Source organism: Schistocerca nitens, chromosome 7 (genome assembly GCF_023898315.1).
Source record: "Schistocerca nitens isolate TAMUIC-IGC-003100 chromosome 7, iqSchNite1.1, whole genome shotgun sequence".
Lineage (NCBI taxonomy): Eukaryota > Metazoa > Arthropoda > Insecta > Orthoptera > Acrididae > Schistocerca > Schistocerca nitens.
In genome coordinates, this window is record NC_064620.1 from 140,115,516 (window position 1) to 140,133,599 (window position 18,084).

The 18,084-nt window shown below is 39.5% G+C and overlaps 1 protein-coding gene across 2 annotated transcripts in view; it reads left to right on the forward strand.

Annotated features, from left to right (window-relative positions):
- Positions 1-1,707: 1,707 nt before the first annotated feature.
- LOC126195104 (40S ribosomal protein S7) overlaps positions 1,708-18,084 on the forward strand; it is a 32,810-nt gene continuing 16,433 nt past the window's right edge. Inside the window, exons 1-3 of one of the 2 annotated variants that reach the window (XM_049933574.1) lie at positions 1,708-1,821; positions 2,087-2,254; positions 15,201-15,382. In XM_049933574.1, coding sequence (XP_049789531.1) covers positions 2,087-2,254; positions 15,201-15,382 — 350 coding nt within the window. In that variant the 5' untranslated portion in view covers positions 1,708-1,821. Of the gene's footprint in view, positions 1,876-2,086; positions 2,255-15,200; positions 15,383-18,084 lie in introns of both variants that reach the window. The other variant, XM_049933573.1, reaches the window with a different exon arrangement.

The window sequence follows — 18,084 nt, forward strand, 5'->3', positions numbered from 1 at the left end:
GACTTACACCTTCTAGAGCACGTTGGGTGGCACGGGATACATGCGGACGTGCATTGTCCTGTTGGAACAGCAAGTTCCCTTGCCAGTCTAGGAATGGTAGAACGATGGGTTCGATGACGGTTTGGATGTACCGTGCACTATTCAGTGTCCCCTCGACGATCACCAGTGGTGTACGGCCAGTGTAGGAGATCGCTCCCCACACCATGATGCTGGGTGTTGGCCCTGTGTGCCTCGGTCGTATGCAGTCCTGATTGTGGCGCTCACCTGCACGGCGCCAAACACGCATACGACCATCATTGGCACCAAGGCAGAAGCGACTCTCATCGCTGAAGACGACACGTCTCCATTCGTCCCTCCATTCACGCCTGTCGCGACACCACTGGAGGCGGGCTGCACGATGTTGGGGCGTGAGCGGAAGACGGCCTAACGGTGTGCGGGACCGTAGCCCAGCTTCATGGAGACGGTTGCGAATGGTCCTCGCCGATACCCCAGGAGCAACAGTGTCCCTAATTTGCTGGGAAGTGGCGGTGCGGTCCCCTACGGCACTGCGTAGGATCCTACGGTCTTGGCGTGCATCCGTGCGTCGCTGCGGTCCGGTCCCAGGTCGACGGGCACGTGCACCTTCCGCCGACCACTGGCGACAACATCGATGTACTGTGGAGACCTCACGCCCCACGTGTTGAGCAATTCGGCGGTACGTCCACCCGGCTTCCCGCATGCCCACTATACGCCCTCGCTCAAAGTCCGTCAACTGCACATACGGTTCACGTCCACGCTGTCGCGGCATGCTACCAGTGTTAAAGACTGCGATGGAGCTCCGTATGCCACGGCAAACTGGCTGACACTGACGGCGGCGGTGCACAAATGCTGCGCAGCTAGCGCCATTCGACGGCCAACACCGCAGTTCCTGGTGTGTCCGCTGTGCCATGCGTGTGATCATTGCTTGTACAGCCCTCTCGCAGTGTCCGGAGCAAGTATGGTGGGTGTGACACACCGGTGTCAATGTGTTCTTTTTTCCATTTCCAGGAGTGTATTTTGTAGTCCCAGGAGTTTACGTTGGTGACACCAGTGTCGAGGCAATCCTCTCTTCTAATTGGTTCATAATTATTCACATACAACCCATAGTCACTCATCAAGTACTTTAATGTTTTATCCTTAGTGTAGCATTCTTTTAAATGGATGCTGAAGTCACCACACAAGATAATTTTTGAATTCGAACGCGTTAGGTGAGAAATTTATCGAAGTCTACACCAGGTGCATGGTACACTGACACGACAATAGTATATACATCACACATTTTTAATGCAACCAACTCTAAATCTGGGCCAACGCAAAAACTTTTTTGGGTGAACTTCAAAGATACTAAGACTGTTGTTTGCATATGTAGATATCCCCCGTGAGTAGTTGTTTTACGATACCACGCACTTATCAATTCAAGATGTTCCACGTGTTTATACTAATCCTCTTCCCACTCACAGTACACAGCTAGTCAGTAGTCAGTTTTCACTGCTGCACGGAACATCTGCTTTGACTTGGCCGACAAAGATGTTTTCAGTTTTGTCCCGATACACTAGAAAAGAACGATGAACATGTCAGTTAATGCTCAGTATTATCATTCAAATTATATTAGTCTATGCTCCAATTCTTTTTAAAATTTGTTGTACGTTAGTTGCCATAAATTCTCATTTCTAGTACATTTTAAATTTGTTATTTGTTATTTGCAGTTGTGAAAGATTAAATTGTAGCGTCTTCTACTGTCAGCTCTTTGAAGTTTATGTCTTTGTGTAGTAGGTGAAAGTCTTTGCGATCTCGGACGGCAAGGTACACGTTTAGAATTGTGTATTGAATTAGATTTGGGAATTATTTTGCCTTGAAGTAAGTTAATCTGGCAGAAGCGTGTATTTTATAACCTTTATTCATTACTTATTGTTGCTGAAAGAAGCGTTGATTTTATTTTTAAGGCCTTGTGCGCGTCGATGATGTTGGATATCGTGTGGAAGTCGCATACCCAAGCATGTTGTATGAGTTTGCCAGTGGAGCTTCCGTTTGTTGTAATGACTGAAATATTGTACTTTGCTTGTTTCAGATGTTATCGGGTGCCAAGATCATTAAAAGCGGCGGCGGTGAGCCGGACGCTTTCGAAACTTCAATTTCACAAGCACTCCTCGATCTGGAAATGAATAGTGATTTGAAGGCGCAACTTCGCGAATTGTATATCACAAAGGCGAAAGAAGTTGAACTAAACGGCAAAAAGGTAATTTGTAACAGGGATATGTGACTAAATAGCGTCGCGTTTATTTATATTTTATTGTGCGTGTGGTTTGTAGTCTACACCGCGACAGTTCGGTGGATGTTACATGCGACTTTGCCAAGCTGCATCTGATGTTTGAAATACTGTCTAGAGGACCTTTAAACTTGTCATTTGCTGTGTTGTGCTACTGTCACTTCGTTAAACTACAAAAATGCCATCCATAGTATTGTTACCGAAAGTTAAGTGTCTGTGACATGCAGGTCTTACTTTTGCTAGGGGAGTGAAGATTGAAAGGTTTTATTTTTGTGTGTTGATTTGGTCAATGACCCCTTCCTCCGCTATTACGATACACAGATCTGATATCTTCTTTCGAATGATATATCCGAATTTTGTTTGGTGACTACCCAGTTACTCCTATGTTGTTATACACACGTTCCATCAGTATAGTGAGTCGGGTGAGAGAGAATGTTAGGTATGCTATAAATGCCAGTAGATTGTAGAGTAATGCAATTGGGATTGGTGGGAGGAAATGAGAGAGGCTCCATGGCCCAGCAGTATGTTGTTTGGTGTGCGTAGCTGTCTTCCATTCATTAGTGTATTATAACTACAATCTGTGTTGGGTTAGATTGTGCTGACGTCCTCAATTTGACACCGTAATTTTCATAATAGAATGATATTATGAATATGTAAAACTGTAAGATAAAGGCAGGAAGCTGTGTTACATAGACATATCTGTAGTAGCACCTTGGCACGCATCTGCATATATTCTATATAAACTGAAAAGTACTGGGGGGGGGGGCGACGACGACGACCTAGATGAATTGTTTGGACACTTAAAGGTGGAGGCGTTTTTGAACTACAGTTGTGTAACATAAAGGTAGAAGTCAGGTGTGAACTATGTTTGTGACATTGTGCTGCAGCTGTTACCTGCTGCTCTGTGTTGTGCATTCTTTTTCTGTACTTATAGTGAGTGGGGTTCAAATATATCTCAAAATAGGAGTAATAGGTGATTCCAGGGATATCGGTTCTGTTTTTGCAGATGCACAGAATGCGGATGGACTTCAGTCAGGCAAGAGGGGGTGGCCCTTGTTACCCACTGCTCGTCCCTCTCAGGCATTCTCAGTTTTCATTTGTTTACACTTGCAACCAAGTGCCACGATATAGTGTCTGCACTTTACCTGACATTTTCCTATATGCAATTACTTAAGTTATCTACATTGTGTAGTGTACTTCTGCACTAAAGTACTAAGGATCATTTGGATCTTAAGATAAACTTACCACAACTTAATACTAATGTAATATCAACTTAAGTGTGAGGAAATATTTTCAGAAGGTGTATGTAGTGTAGGAGAAAATATAGAAATGCAGTAAATGAAGCAGGCAAAAAGGAATACAAACGTCTCAAAAATAAGATCAACAGGAAGTGCAAAATGGCTAAGCAGGGATGGCTAGAGGACAAATGTAAGGACGTATCTCCCATTTCATCCTCTTCCATTTCCATAATATTGTCCTCAAGAACATCGCCCCTGTATAGACCCTCTATATACTCCTTCGGGAGGACGACGGTTCAATCCCGTCTCCGGCCATCCTGATTTAGGTTTTCCGTGATTTCCCTAAATCGTTTCAGGCAAATGCCGGGATGGTTCCTTTAAAAGGGCACGGCCGATTTCCTTCCCAATCCTTCCCTAACCCCGAGCTTGCGCTCCGTCTCTAATGACCTCGTTGTCGACGGGACGTTAAACACTAACAACCACCACCACCACCACTCCTTCCACCTTTCTGCTTTCCCTTCTTTGGTTAGAACTGGGTTTCCATCTGAGCTCTTGATATTCATGCAAGTGGTTCTCTTTTCTCCAAAGGTCTCTTTAATTTTCCTATAGGCAGTATCTATCTTACCCCTAGTGAGACAAGCCTCTACATCCTTACATTTGTCCTCTAGCCATCCCTGCTTAGCCATTTTGCACTTCCTGTTGATCTTATTTTTGAGACGTTTGTATTCCTTTTTGCCTGCTTCATTTACTGCATTTCTATATTTTCTCCTACACTACATACACCTTCTGAAAATATTTCCTCGCACTTAAGTTGATATTACATTAGTATTAAGTTGTGGTAAGTTTATCTTAAGATCCAAATGATCCTTAGTACTTTAGTGCAGAAGTACACTACACAATGTAGATAACTTAAGTAATTGCATATAGGAAAATGTCAGGTAAAGTGCCGTATGCAGTAAATGAAGCAGGCAAAAAGGAATACAAACGTCTCAAAAATAAGATCAACAGGAAGTGCAAAATGGCTAAGCAGGGATGGCTAGAGGATAAATGTAAGGATATAGAGGCTGGTCTCACTAGGGGTAAGATAGATACTGCCTATAGGAAAATTAGAGAGACCTTTGGAGAAAAGAGAACCACTTGCATGAATATCAAGAGCTCAGATGAAAACCCAGTTCTAACCAAAGAAGGGAAAGCAGAAAGGGGGAAGGAGTATATAGAGGGTCTATACAGGGGCGATGTTCTTGAGGACAATATTATGGAAATGGAAGAGGATGAAGATGAAATGGGAGATACGATACTGCGTGAAGTTTTTGACAGAGCACTGAAAGATCCAAGTTGAAACAAGGCCCTGGGAGTAGACAACATTCCATTAGAACTACTGAAAGCTGTGGGAGAGCCAACTCTGACAAAACTCTACCATCAGGTGAGCAAGATATGTGACAGGCGAAATACCCTCAGACTAAAAGAAGAATATAATAATTCCAATCCCAAAGAAAGCAAGTGTTGACAGGTGTGAAAATTACCGAACTATATGTTTAATAATGGAAAATCCAGGATGGAATGTTAATACGAGAGAAGGAAAGTTGCTACTCACCATATAGCAGAGATGCTGAGCCGCGATAGGCACAATAGAAAGGTTAACACAAGCATAGCTTTCGGCCATTAAGGCTTTTGTCAGAATTACACACGCGCGTGCGCAAAAACACACACACACACACACACACACACACACACACACATCTGCAGTCTCAGATAGCTGAAACTACACTGCCAGCAGCAGCACCAGTGCATGATGGGGGTGGTGGCTGGGTGGGGAGGGGGAGGGATAGTATGGTGGTAGTGGCGAACAGAGAAGTGAAGTGTTGCAGTTTAGACGTAGGGTAGGAGAGAAGGTGCGCAGGGGGGAGGTGGTAAGTAGCGGAAAGGAGAGAAATAAAAATAATAATAATAATAATAAAAACAAAAATTGAAATGGGTGAGGACAGTGACTAATGAAGGTTGAGGCCAGGAGGGTTATGGGAATGTAGGATGTATTGCAGGGAAAATTCCCACCTGTGCAATTCAGAAAAGGTGGTGGTGGTGGGAAGGATCCATATGGCACAGGCTGTGAAGCAATCATTGAGATGGGGGTATCATGTTTGGCAGCGTGTTCAGCTACAGGGTGGTCCACTTATTTTTTGGCCACACTTTGTCGGTGAGCGTTCATGCGGACAGACAGCGTGTTGGTTGTCATGCCTACATAGAATGCAGCACAATGGTGCAGCTTAGCTTGTAGATGACATGACTGATTTCACACGTAGCCCTGCCTTTGATGGGATAAGTGATGTTTGTGACCGGACTGGAGTAGATGGTGGTGGGAGGACATATGGGACAGGTCTTGCATCCAGGTCTGTTACAGGGATATGAGGTAAGGGGTTGGGAGCAGGAGTTGTGTAGGGATGGACGAGTATATTTTGTAGGTGGAATACCACTGTGGGAGGGGTGGGAAGGATAGTGGGCAGGACATTTCTCATTTCAGGGCATGATGAGAGGAAGTCAGTACCCTGGCGGAGAATGTAATGTGATAGGTAATGTTAGTGACCGAACTGGAGTAGGTGGTGATAGGAGGATGTATGGGAAAGGTCTTGCATGTAGGTCTGTTAACAGGGGTATGAGCCATTAGGTAAGGGATTGGGAGCATGGGTTGTGTAAGGATGGACGAGTATATTGTGTAGGCTTGGTGGACGGTGGAATACCACGGTAGGAGGGGTGGAAAGGATAGTGGATTGGACATTTCTTGTTTCAGGGCATGACGAGGGGTAATCGAAACCCTGGCGGAGAATGTAATTCAGTTGCTCCAGTCCCGGATGGCACTGAGTTAAGAGGGGAATGCTCCTCTGTGGCTGGACTGTGGAACTTTGGGAGGTGTTGGGAGACTGGGAAGATAAGGCACGGGAGATTTTTTACAAGGGTGGGAGGATAATTACGGTCAGTGAAGGCTTCAGTGAGACCCTCGGTATATTTAGAGGGGGGCTGCTTGTCACTGCAGATAAGACGACCACGGGTGGCTAGGCTGTACGGAAGGGACTTCTTGGTATGAAACGGGTGACAGCTGTCGAAGTGGAGGTATAGCTGGTGATTAGTAGGTTTGATATGGACGGAGGTACTGATGTATTCATCTCTGAGGTGGAGGTCAACAACTAGGAAGGTGGCTTGTTGGGTTGAGTAGGACCAGGTGAAGCAAATGGGGGAGAAGTCTGGAGGAATGTGAATAAGGTGTCCTCACCTTCAATCCAGATAGCAAAGATGTCATCAATGAATCTGAACCAGGTGAGGGGTTTAGGATTCTGGGTTTTTAGGAAGGATTCCTCTAGATGGCCCATGAATAAGTTAGTATAGGTTTTTTGTTTATAGGTTTTGTGACCAACTATATCCTCACCCACAATTACTTCTCCTTTGAAGGCATTACCTATAAACAAATCCGCGGTACGACTATGGGCACCAGCATGGCCTAACTGTGTTACACTTATTTGACAGCTATGTTGATGCATTGTTGTTTTTCTAACAAACACAGGTTTCTTGTCTGAAACTCGGACGTGGAGTGACTGTCTCGGGACAAAAAATAAGGCCCTTATATATCCTCACAGTAATAGTAAATTAACTGAATACATTGAAAAATTGGTTCTTTTAACAGTTTCTTCTACTACAAGTTAGGTGAATTATTTTTTAAATGTCGAAATCAACATATATCGTTACACAAACAATATTTCTGACAAAACTGTTAATTACTCTGGAATTAAGGGCTGGCTGTGCTAACACGTTTTTGAATAGAGCCAGTTAGATCCTTTAAGAATACTATTAGTTGTTCCTCCAAATATTTATAATTAGAACTTATTTATATTTGTTTTTATGTCAACAACAGAATTTAAGTTACGAAACAATCACTGATTTCACCCTAAGATACTAACTAGAAATAGTGAAAATAAATTAGAAAATCAATTACGTACATAAAACTAAGCGCAAAATAAGATCTGGTGTTATGTTCTTTAATACTGAGGCCAACCTTTCTCTTTTTATGAAAATGCAGATTATACTCACATATGTTAATAGTAATTAGTTAAAAGCAAAAAAACAAATTTAACCCTCGAGTCTGTGTCAATTGTGCCAACAAAAAATAAAATGATTTTTGCACAGTTCCATTTTTGTTTCACAACTGCAGACCTATTCCTTAATTATTGCTTCAGGTAGCACAATGATAATTTTTGTTGTCACACGTCCAAGTGAGTAGCAGTAATATAAAATACAAAGCGAGCTAGACAGAAAAAAATTATGATCTGTGCAAAAAATGACCCTGATTATGAGCTATTAGTCTAATGCCCCATTGAGGCAGTTGTTTAAGATATAATTAGTGATAGAACAAGCGGCTGGTTGGGATCTGATGCCACTGCAATGCTTAATGCTTAGAGTGGGTCATTACTATCTCTGGAACACCTGTCCTTGGCAACAGGGTGTTGTACTGAAAATTTATTTCATTATTATTTAATAAAACAGCGGTGTCACTCATATTATGTCAGTTTATTTTCTTTTTGTTTAAATAAACTAGGATTAAACTGTGATTTTGATCATACGTTACTCACCTTTGCAACATAATTGAAGCTATTCTATACATGTGTACAGTGTTCCGTGCATCCGCTCGTGTTATGAAACACGGTGCGCCCGCTCGAGGGTTGAGGCGGCAGATGGCAAAACAAGAGGGGTTGTAAAAATATCCCAGCATGCTTTGTCACAACCTGACATGTAAATCTGGACCAGTGCCCCAGTGGTACATATTTGTAACTACAGGCTTGTTTAAATCATTGAGTGTGAAAGTTGATATTTTTGTAAAGCTAGTATATACTTTTAACTCTTGAGAGATTTAGGTTCGTATTCATTAAGCAGTTATTGTTATCTTGTGCAGCTGGAATGAAAGTACATTATGTTTATACATAATTATGGACTACACTGGTAGTTTATGTCGTGCTGGTACATGCAGATGATTACCTATGTTTACATTTTCAACAGCATTTTGGGCAAAGAGGTCACAACCATCTGTGTAGCTCTTGCTGTGACACTGGGTGCCGTACTCACTGCGAGAAGGGGAGAATGACAACATAATGTCAGGAGTAGAAATTGGGTTTGACCCTGGCTACGAAGAAGGGGTGAAGGAAGGAACATTTACTCCCTGTTAATGAAGGAATTGAGATCCACGGGAATTTAGGAACTTTGCTAGAACGGGTGTATCATGTTTTGACAAGCTGCTGTTGATCGTACGTCCCAGGTTCGATTCGCGGCTGTGTCAGGGATTTTCACCTGCCTTGAGATGACTGGGTGTTTGTGTTGTCCTCATCATTCATGAAAGTGGCAAGATTGGACTGAGCAAAGGTTGGGAAATTGTATGGGTGCTGATAACCATGCAGTTGAGCGCCCTACAAACCAAACATCATCGTCATCGATTGGGTCATTCCATGTCAAGTCACCCAGGCCTTGACACCAACCATGTCAGATTTTGATGAAACTTGGTACAATTACTTCTTTTATCATCCTGAAAGCACTTGTAAATTTTTTTTGCTCTATCTCTTATAGTTCTTTTTTTATAAATTTTTAAAGTTTTTAGATTTGGCGTTGTTTCAGCAGTCGGAAACTGTAACTTAAACGTGTCCTCACAACTAAAAAAATTTGTATATTAAAGAATACTCAAGATATCAGTACGAAATTTTGGAATAAGTTTGTGTATTATATCTAAATGTTAAAAAAAAAATTACCATAAAGGTATATTAAATTCTTCCAAATGAAAAAAATTTTCAAGTTTTTTTTAGCTAACGGATGTTTAGTTTTACAAAAACTGCAATATCTAGAGTCTCAGACCTGATAGAAAGCTCAAATTTGTTTTAAAATACTCTTAATTGTATAGGCTATTAGATAAAAGAAAAATTATGTTGGCTTTTTAACCTGTTTAATAGTTATCTAATTTTTAAAATAATATTAATTATATTTTAAAAATAAAAAATACCAAGTGACTTAGACACCGAAAATAAGTTTTTGTCTTCTTGGAGTAACAATGTACACTTGGATTTTGTATTGTTACTCCTGTGTTTTGAAGTGAAAAATTATTACGGTGTTAAATAGTGCTTGGATAGTATTTTATTAAGTTTATTCGAACTCTCATTAAGTACTGTTACTTAGTTTACAGAGATTCTTTTCCAATATCCTATAAAAGTAACCACAACAGTAATCGGACCAAAAGTGAAATCAGTATGTCAGATATTCAAACCTGTAGTGTAGGGTTATTTAAAAAATCCGACTGTTTCCAAACAACCTACACACCTTCAAAAAAGTTACAACCGGTATCAGAATTGAGTGAGGAAGAAAAAGATTTGATCCACTTACGATCTGGAATTAATCTGTGTGAATTTAAGAATATATGTTCACACCACAGCTACTACTTTTTAAATGTTTTTGAAAAGTATCAAACAACATGTGTAGACCCACTAAAAAAACACAAAAAGCCCATCAAAAAATCGTTGAGAAGTGTAGGCTTGGATCTTTCTAAACAATTACTGACAAAAAATATTAGCATAAAACCTGGACAAAAGCTTTGCTCAACATGCCGTAACTTTTGTGAGGAAAAATTAAGAGTTGAAGTCAATGAAAGTGAAACAGATGATGAAGTCATGGTTGAATTAGAATCATTGGAATCCAGAAATGAATCCCTTGTACAAACAAACATTGCTCTTGATTATTTAGGTTTAACGCCGATAAAGCTTCATGGCTTGTCAGAACAAAGTAAAGGGTCTTATTTTAAAAGGAAGGTTAGCAGTATTGAAAAGACTGCCAAAAATGTGGTTTCAAAAGCATTAAAATATGATGCACCAAGTTCTGATGATGACGAAGAAGATAAAAGTGTGGTTGAGAAAGCAAAGGATTTTGATGTAATGATTTCTCTTATGAAAGAGAAGATTTCATCTGTTGGGAGTCTAGAAAAATCCAGATTCTGACCTTGGCTCCAGATTCTTGGACTCGAAATAAAGTGATGAAAGAATTTAATGTAAGTGAGTACATGGTGTGACAAGCTAGAAAGCTAAAATCTGAAAAGGGTATTTTGGAAACTCCTGGTCCAAAAAAAGGTAAAACTCTTTCTGAAAATACAGTAAGACTTGTAACAGATTTTTATGAAAAGGATGAAAGTTCCAGAGTGCTACCTGGAACAAAAGACAAAGTAAGTGTTCAAAAAAATGTGTACATGCAAAAAAGACTCATTTTGTGTAACTTGAGAGAACTCTATTATTCTTTCAAATGGGAGAATCCCGAGGTAGAAGTAGGATTTTCAAAATTTTGTTTCTTGAGACCTAAATGGTGTATCCTTGCTGGTGCTGCAGGCACACACACTGTATGTGTATGCAGTATCCACCAGAATGTTAAACTATTACTGGATGCTGTGAAAATTGAAGAATCTTATAAAGACCTAATTAAGATGCTTGTGTGCAACACGGAAAACCAAAACTGCATGCTACATCATTGCGACAGCTGTCCTGCAAATACTGCACTAACTGAGTACTTAACTGAAAAACTAAGTGAAGATTATGATTTAGAAGAAGAAATTGTAATCAGTTAGTGGGTTAACACAGACAGGGGCAGAAATGATCAAACAGTCTATCAGTGTTGAAGACTACATTTCTTTATTGGTTAGGTCATTGGAAAAGCCCACCCCGCACTCGTTTATAGCAAAATCCCAATCAGCAGCCTTTAAAAGATTGAAAGAAGACCCACCACCCAAAACAGCAATTATTGTCATGGATTTCAGTGAAAATTATTCCTTTGTTATACAAAATGAGATCCAAAGTTACCACTGGAATAGAGGTGGTTGTACTCTACACCCAGTTGGAGTTTTTCTAAGAAATGAGGAAAACAATGTTTTTGTTTCCAACCACTGTTTTATTAGTGACGACCAAGAACATGACACTGGTTTTGTTAACTTTGTACAAAAAGAAATTACAAAGTGGCTGTCATTACATCATACTGACATTGACTCAGTTCACTACTTTACAGATGGTTGTGCTGGGCAGTACAAAAATAGAAACAGTTTTAAAAATTTGACTGAACACTTGAGAGACTTTAATTTGAAGGCCCAACACTCTTTTTTTGCAACAAGTCATGGGAAGTCAATTTGTGATGGCCTAGGAGGAACTATTAAAAGAATTTTAAGGAAAGCCAGTCTACAGCTTTCAGACGAAGAACAAATAATGACAGAAATCGATGTGTACAAGTTTTGTGAAAAAAATATTGAAAACATTTATTTTCACTTTATTGACAAAAAAGAAGCTGATTTGCTACGGTTAAAACTAGAAAAACGTTTTTCAGCAACCCGAACCATTCCTGGAACTAGAAGTTTTCATAACTTCAAACCACTTCCAACAAACAACCTTGAAATTAGAAGGACTACAGATAGTGTAAAACCCTCCTTAGTCTTTTCTTTCCATTCTTCTTCTGATTGGGTTCGTGTTGAACCATCCGTAAATAGCTATGTGGCTGCAAATTATGATGGTAACTGGTACTTTGGACTAGTAAAAACAATATTCAATGATGAAGAAGATGCAGAAATTCTATTTCTACATCCTTCAGGACCAGCTGCATCATTTTATTGGCCTGAAAGAGAAGATTCCTGCATAGTGCCTTTGGAGCACATAGTCTGTGTAGTAGACGCACCTCAATCAAGCGGCACTGGGAGAATGTATTACTTCAAAAAAGACTGTATCAAAAGAACTGAAAGCTCTTGGATGAAGTGGAAAAACAGTTTGAATCAGCATTAATGTTTATTAAAAAGACAAAATTACTCAAATTCAATGTTTTGAGCAATCAGTTGGGTTATACATAAGTGTCGTAAGTAAACTATCTTCGTACATAATTCTAATGTAATCTACTATAATTAATAAACATGTTAAAAAGCCATCATTATTTTTGTTTTATCAAGTAGCCTATATGTTTAAGAGTAAATTAAAACAAATTTGAGCATTCTATCAGGTCTGAGACTCTGAGTAAATTAAAACAAATTTGAGCATTCTATCAGGTCTGAGACTCTAGATATTGCAATTCTTATAAAACAAAACGTCCGTTAAAAAAAAAATATATATATATATATATATATATATATATTCATAGAAAATATTAATATATTTTAATAGCGTCATTTTTATCTTCAAATACGTATAATAAATAAACTTGCTGCAAAAATTCATGATGTTATCTAAAAGAGTTTTTAAGATAAGCAAATTTAAAGTTTTGAATACAAATTAAATTGACCATTTCCGAAGGTTCAGAAAACGCAAAACATAAAAACTTTAAAATTTTATAAAAGAAACTGTAAGAGATACAGCAAAAAAAAATTTCAGGTGTTGTCAGGATGGTATTAGAACCATTTGAGCCAAATTTCATGAAAATCTAAGGAGGTGGGTGTAAAATTTATTTTTTATTGGGTGATTTGATATGGAATGACCCGATTGTAAGTGACAAGATTCCCATAAGTGGCACAATAACGAGAGAAGCTATTTCATGTAGCCGATACAATAGTGCAACTGCGAAGGTGCAAAATGGTTTGTACAGTTCTCAAAGGTCGTGGCTGACACAGTTTGCTGTGACTCTTGCGGTTATTCTCTCAACACTATCCTTCCTGTCACATTGAAATAATAGAAAAGATGCAGTCAAATCCAACATGTGCAGTACTGTCATCAATTAAGGTGGCACATACAGATTGAAAGTAAAATTATTTGCACATTAAATGAAACATACAAATTCGAAACATTTGTAGACGTACGTTATTATGGTACAGTGTGTGTTGAGGATCGTGCAGACACCTTTCCTTGCTGTGTGCGTCAATAAGCACATTTACTATACCTTCTTTGTTCCATTTCAGTTCTACAGTAAAAAGTTCTCATTAGGTGCAACCCTACAGGTTTTCTCAACAGCAAGACAAAAAATCATTTGTTTTATTAGTGTAGTTATAAAAAAATAAGTATCTGAAAAATGTGTAGAATATATCGTGCAGCCGCCGAGGTGTCCTCAAAAAGCTGTCAAATACCTTTTATGCTGACCATGTGAAAATAATAATAAATATAAAGCCTGCTAGAAGTAGTGTGCTCTGCACATGCACAGATCCACTGCAGAATAGAACAGCTCCTATTTCTCCTCGGGAGATAAACCATCAGCTAAAATCGTAGCTTTGCTCGTTTTGCTGCTAGGTGGCAGGCTGTCTACCTTTAAGCTGTACACGTTAGGTGTGTCATGTAATATGGTCTAAGATATTTTTGTTTTGTGCTTTCTGATTTGGTCACTTATTTCTTGACAGATCTAAAGTTCTTATATAAGCTAATGGGAAATTAACATGTGGTCCTTTTCTCAACCAGCTTCTAATATGACAGTCAGTTCGGCTGAGTAAACACAAGCATTTGCCGTGGTTGTAAATCTGAAAATTTTATTTAAAAATTGTATTAATTCTCATATCAGCATTTATCAGTGGTCAACTGACAGCATGTCGTACACACTATGCCGCGCGGTTAGAGGCACCATGTCATGGATTGCGCGGCCCCTCCTGCCGGAGGTTCGAATCCTCCCTCGGGCATGGATGTGTGTGTTGCTCTTAGCATAAGTTAGTGTAAGTAGTGTGTAAGTCTAGGGACCGATGACCTGTGCAGATTGGTGCCTTAGGAATTCACACACACATCCACACTGTGACTAAAAGTTAAATGCATTATGTCACTGCTAGAATAATTTCACTCACACTGTAGATGCATGAATGTTGGGCATACTCATATATTCTCCTTGCTCATTTAAGAATCTTTATCATTCGAAAACCGTTTTCCGATTCCAGGCATAGGGTCTAAATCACTAATGTAGCAGTCCAGGGCTGATAAACTAAAAACTATTTAAAGTACATTCAGTGTAAATATGAAAGCTCAATAAAATTTTACCATGGAAAAATATTGCACTGTATGTGGAGGGTAAAGGGTCATTAGTGTAAAATAAAGTAGGAGAAATTCAGTAGAAGAACTATACCTGGGTCAGAACAAGATGGGCAGTTACCTCAGCAAAAGCCAGAAAATGAGTTTGTTCACACCTTCCATCCTGTGCACAGTTATTATATCTCTGTGATGAAGAGAGTTGCTCAGGATAATTTAGTGTGGAGAGCTGCATCAAACCAGTCTTCAGGCAGAAGGCCTCAACAAAAATATCAGAAAAATCAACCAAATACTACTGACAGCAGTGCTGTAAAACCTCTGTGCTTCATTGGAAGATTGTTTTGTGTGTATACTGTTTATTGTGGCAGGTTAATAGAATAATTATCTATCATTTGATTTAGTACATTAACTTTGAAACATTCACTTGACGTAATTGTTGTAATTATGATAGTTTTCTGTCGTCCATTTTCCTAAGGAAAATACTTATTTCTGAAATCGGTGTCACGTACAAAGTATTCTTGCTCTCTTTCAGTGTCAGAATTCATTCTTTGACTTCTGTTGTTTGCTTCATCATTTTATTTGCATTTACCATTTTCAGTGAATTTATTCAAAATCTTCCCATCAGGGATTCAATTGTGTGAAATGTCTCTAGGTATTATATGTAAATACAGTGATACTTTTTCATTAACTAAGTTTCATTTTTTGTTTCAGTCAATAATAATATATGTACCAATTCCACAACTGAAAGCTTTCCGTAAGATTCAGATACGCCTTGTGCGAGAATTGGAGAAAAAATTCACAGGAAAGAATGTGGTCTTCATTGGAGAAAGGAAAATTTTACCCAAGCCAACCAGAAAAACTCGCACAAAGAATAAGCAAAAGCGACCAAGGAGGTGAATATGCAAACATTTCTTAATTGAAGACTATTTATATATTATTAATTTGCTTTTTAAATTTAGAATCTTGTGACGATTGGCTTTCTTCATAAATTTCAAATTTTTATGATGGTTTGATGTTAATTTTCATTGACAACAATTCCATTATTTGAAATGTAAAATTTCTGTAGAGTTTTTATTGAGTAATAAAGTAGGGATGTGATGCAAGCCGCGCGGGATTAGCCAAGTGGCGCTGCAGTCATGGACTGTGTGGCTGGTCCCGGCGGAGGTTCGAGTCCTCCCTCGGGCGTGGGTGTGTGTGTTTGTCCTTAGGATGATTTAGATTAAGTAGTGTGTAAGCTTAGCGACTGATAACCTCAGCAGTTAAGTCCCATAAGATTTCACACACATTTTTTGTGACGCAAAGATGCACCATAATTTAAGAACCACTCCAGCACCCTGTTTACAAATCAGTTATGTTCATTGCCACAAACCAAATAGGTACACTGATTGTGTTGGGAGTAAAGATTCTGACTTTGATGGTAGAGATATTGTTATACTGCAGCAAATATTTTTCCAAGTTGTTGTTAAGTCATTATTTAACTTCATCTACTGTGTCTCAGCAGTTCCATTTCCTGTGATTTCAGTTGATAATGGCATTTTTACTTTTATTTAAAACTTCGGTTGGCATTTCAGCGAGTCTAGTCATAAGTGACAGTCACCCACCAGTCACTTTAAATGCCTCATGCTCATGATGTAGTCAGCTTTGTATGGACTTTTAGATCCTGCTCAGGTAAAACTGGCCAAAGACTAGCAATACTGTCACAGACATTACAATCTGTCATAGCTGGAGGTTTTTTGGTTACTGGGTACCAACATTACATTGAAGGGAATATTGACAATTTTAGAGTGTTTGTAGATAATCTGGGGAGTCTCCTTAATAACATTTGTAAGGATTGAAGGAAGTAACCTACTTACATTCCAATATCTGATCCAGACATTGGAGGTGTGTGCCTTGTAGCCCTCATAAGGTGACATTCATATTTCCTGCCCATGGTGCAGTGCTGTAGATGCCAGCATTTTGGGCATGTTTCTGCCCAGTGTACACATCATCTAGTTTGTGGAGACTTTGGCTGACAACAGCATTATCACCTGTCTCAGTTGTGGAAATAGCCACTCTCCCATATCTCTGAAGTGTGCTACCTTAGTTACAGAACTGAAGGTCTCAAATTACATTTGTACTATTGAAGCACAGCAAAAGTATGATCATTCATATCTTGTCCCCATGATATAAACTTTTGTCCCTATTGTGACCAGGTACTTTGCAGTACCTAGCATATTTACTCCCTCAATAAATACTAAGCTGCTCCTTAGGAATGTGTGCCTGTTCATCCCAGATGTGGGCCAATATCCATACTTGATAGAGCTGCCAAAGATAAAAAACTTCTGTATTTCATCGTTTATGGCAGTCTGTCCGTTCCTGTTTAACACCTTACCAGCACTTCTTGAAAGGTTTAGGCTACTTTTCAAATGCACAAGACATGTTGAAAACGTTCTCCTCACCTTCAGCCCCTACTTGGGTCACGCCAAATTTTACGGTGAACATTCAACAGGGTGTGTAATTCATAATCGGATGAGCCAACCTCTGAATGTTATTCAGGGTGTTATACTGTATTAGGCTATAAAATGTTTTCCTTCTGCAGTGGCAAGATATTGTCGTCCCAATCCTTAAATTACACAAAAACAAAGTGCCTGTAGACATTAGACTATCCAACATCTACTGCTAACTGCTTGAAAGGATGGTAATTTAAGTTATGCTGGGTTCTCAGATCACAGGGCCTTTTGTACTGTCAGTGTGGTTTTTGGAATGGACGATCAATGATCGACCATGTGGTTAGATTGGAAACGGCAATGAGACTGGATTTTTGTAAACGCAAACATCTGATTGTAGTTTTAAACCTACATCAGGCATATAATATTGCTTGGCGACATCACATTTTACTTACCATCCATGACTGGGGCTTTAGAGGGTCTCTCTCAATTTTTGTTCACGAGATTTTGTCCCACTGGTTGTTTCAGGTTAGAGGTGATAAGTCACTCGGCTCCCCATAAGTCCAAGAACATTCATCACCACCATAGATGGGCAGTTAAATCCATCAGACCAGCGGTCACTCCTGAACTGCCTGTCAGTGACCTTTGCATTTTGTGTAGCTCCTAGTCTGTAGCCTCAGCTAAAGGCCAGATCAAGGTGCCATCCAAAGGTTCTTCACCTGAACCTTTTCTTGTTGCTTTCAGTTATCTCCTTAGACATTGACTTGTACATTTGTGTTGTCATAACATAGTCCATCGAAACTGATAACTCTGCTTGGTTATCCAGCATGTGGGCCTTGGGTGCACAGACCCTGTTTTTCAGACTCCTCTTTAATTAAAAGCTGACATTACTGCCCTGTATTGGTTAAAGTGTGTGTGTGAAAGCTTAATGCTTTTTGATTCCTTGCCCATGCCACTTGGGATGTGGATCGTGCTCCTCTACTCCATATTTACCAGGCCCTGGTCTTATGTCCTGACTGGGCTATTTGCCAGGTTAATGACATTAAGGCTTTGAAATTATTGGATTGAGTCCATAATTATTAAAACTAAACACTGTCGCTCACACCGGGCAGTCTCCTCGCCAAAGTGGGGTTCTTACCACTTTAGTTCCAACGGAACCAACTCTTTCT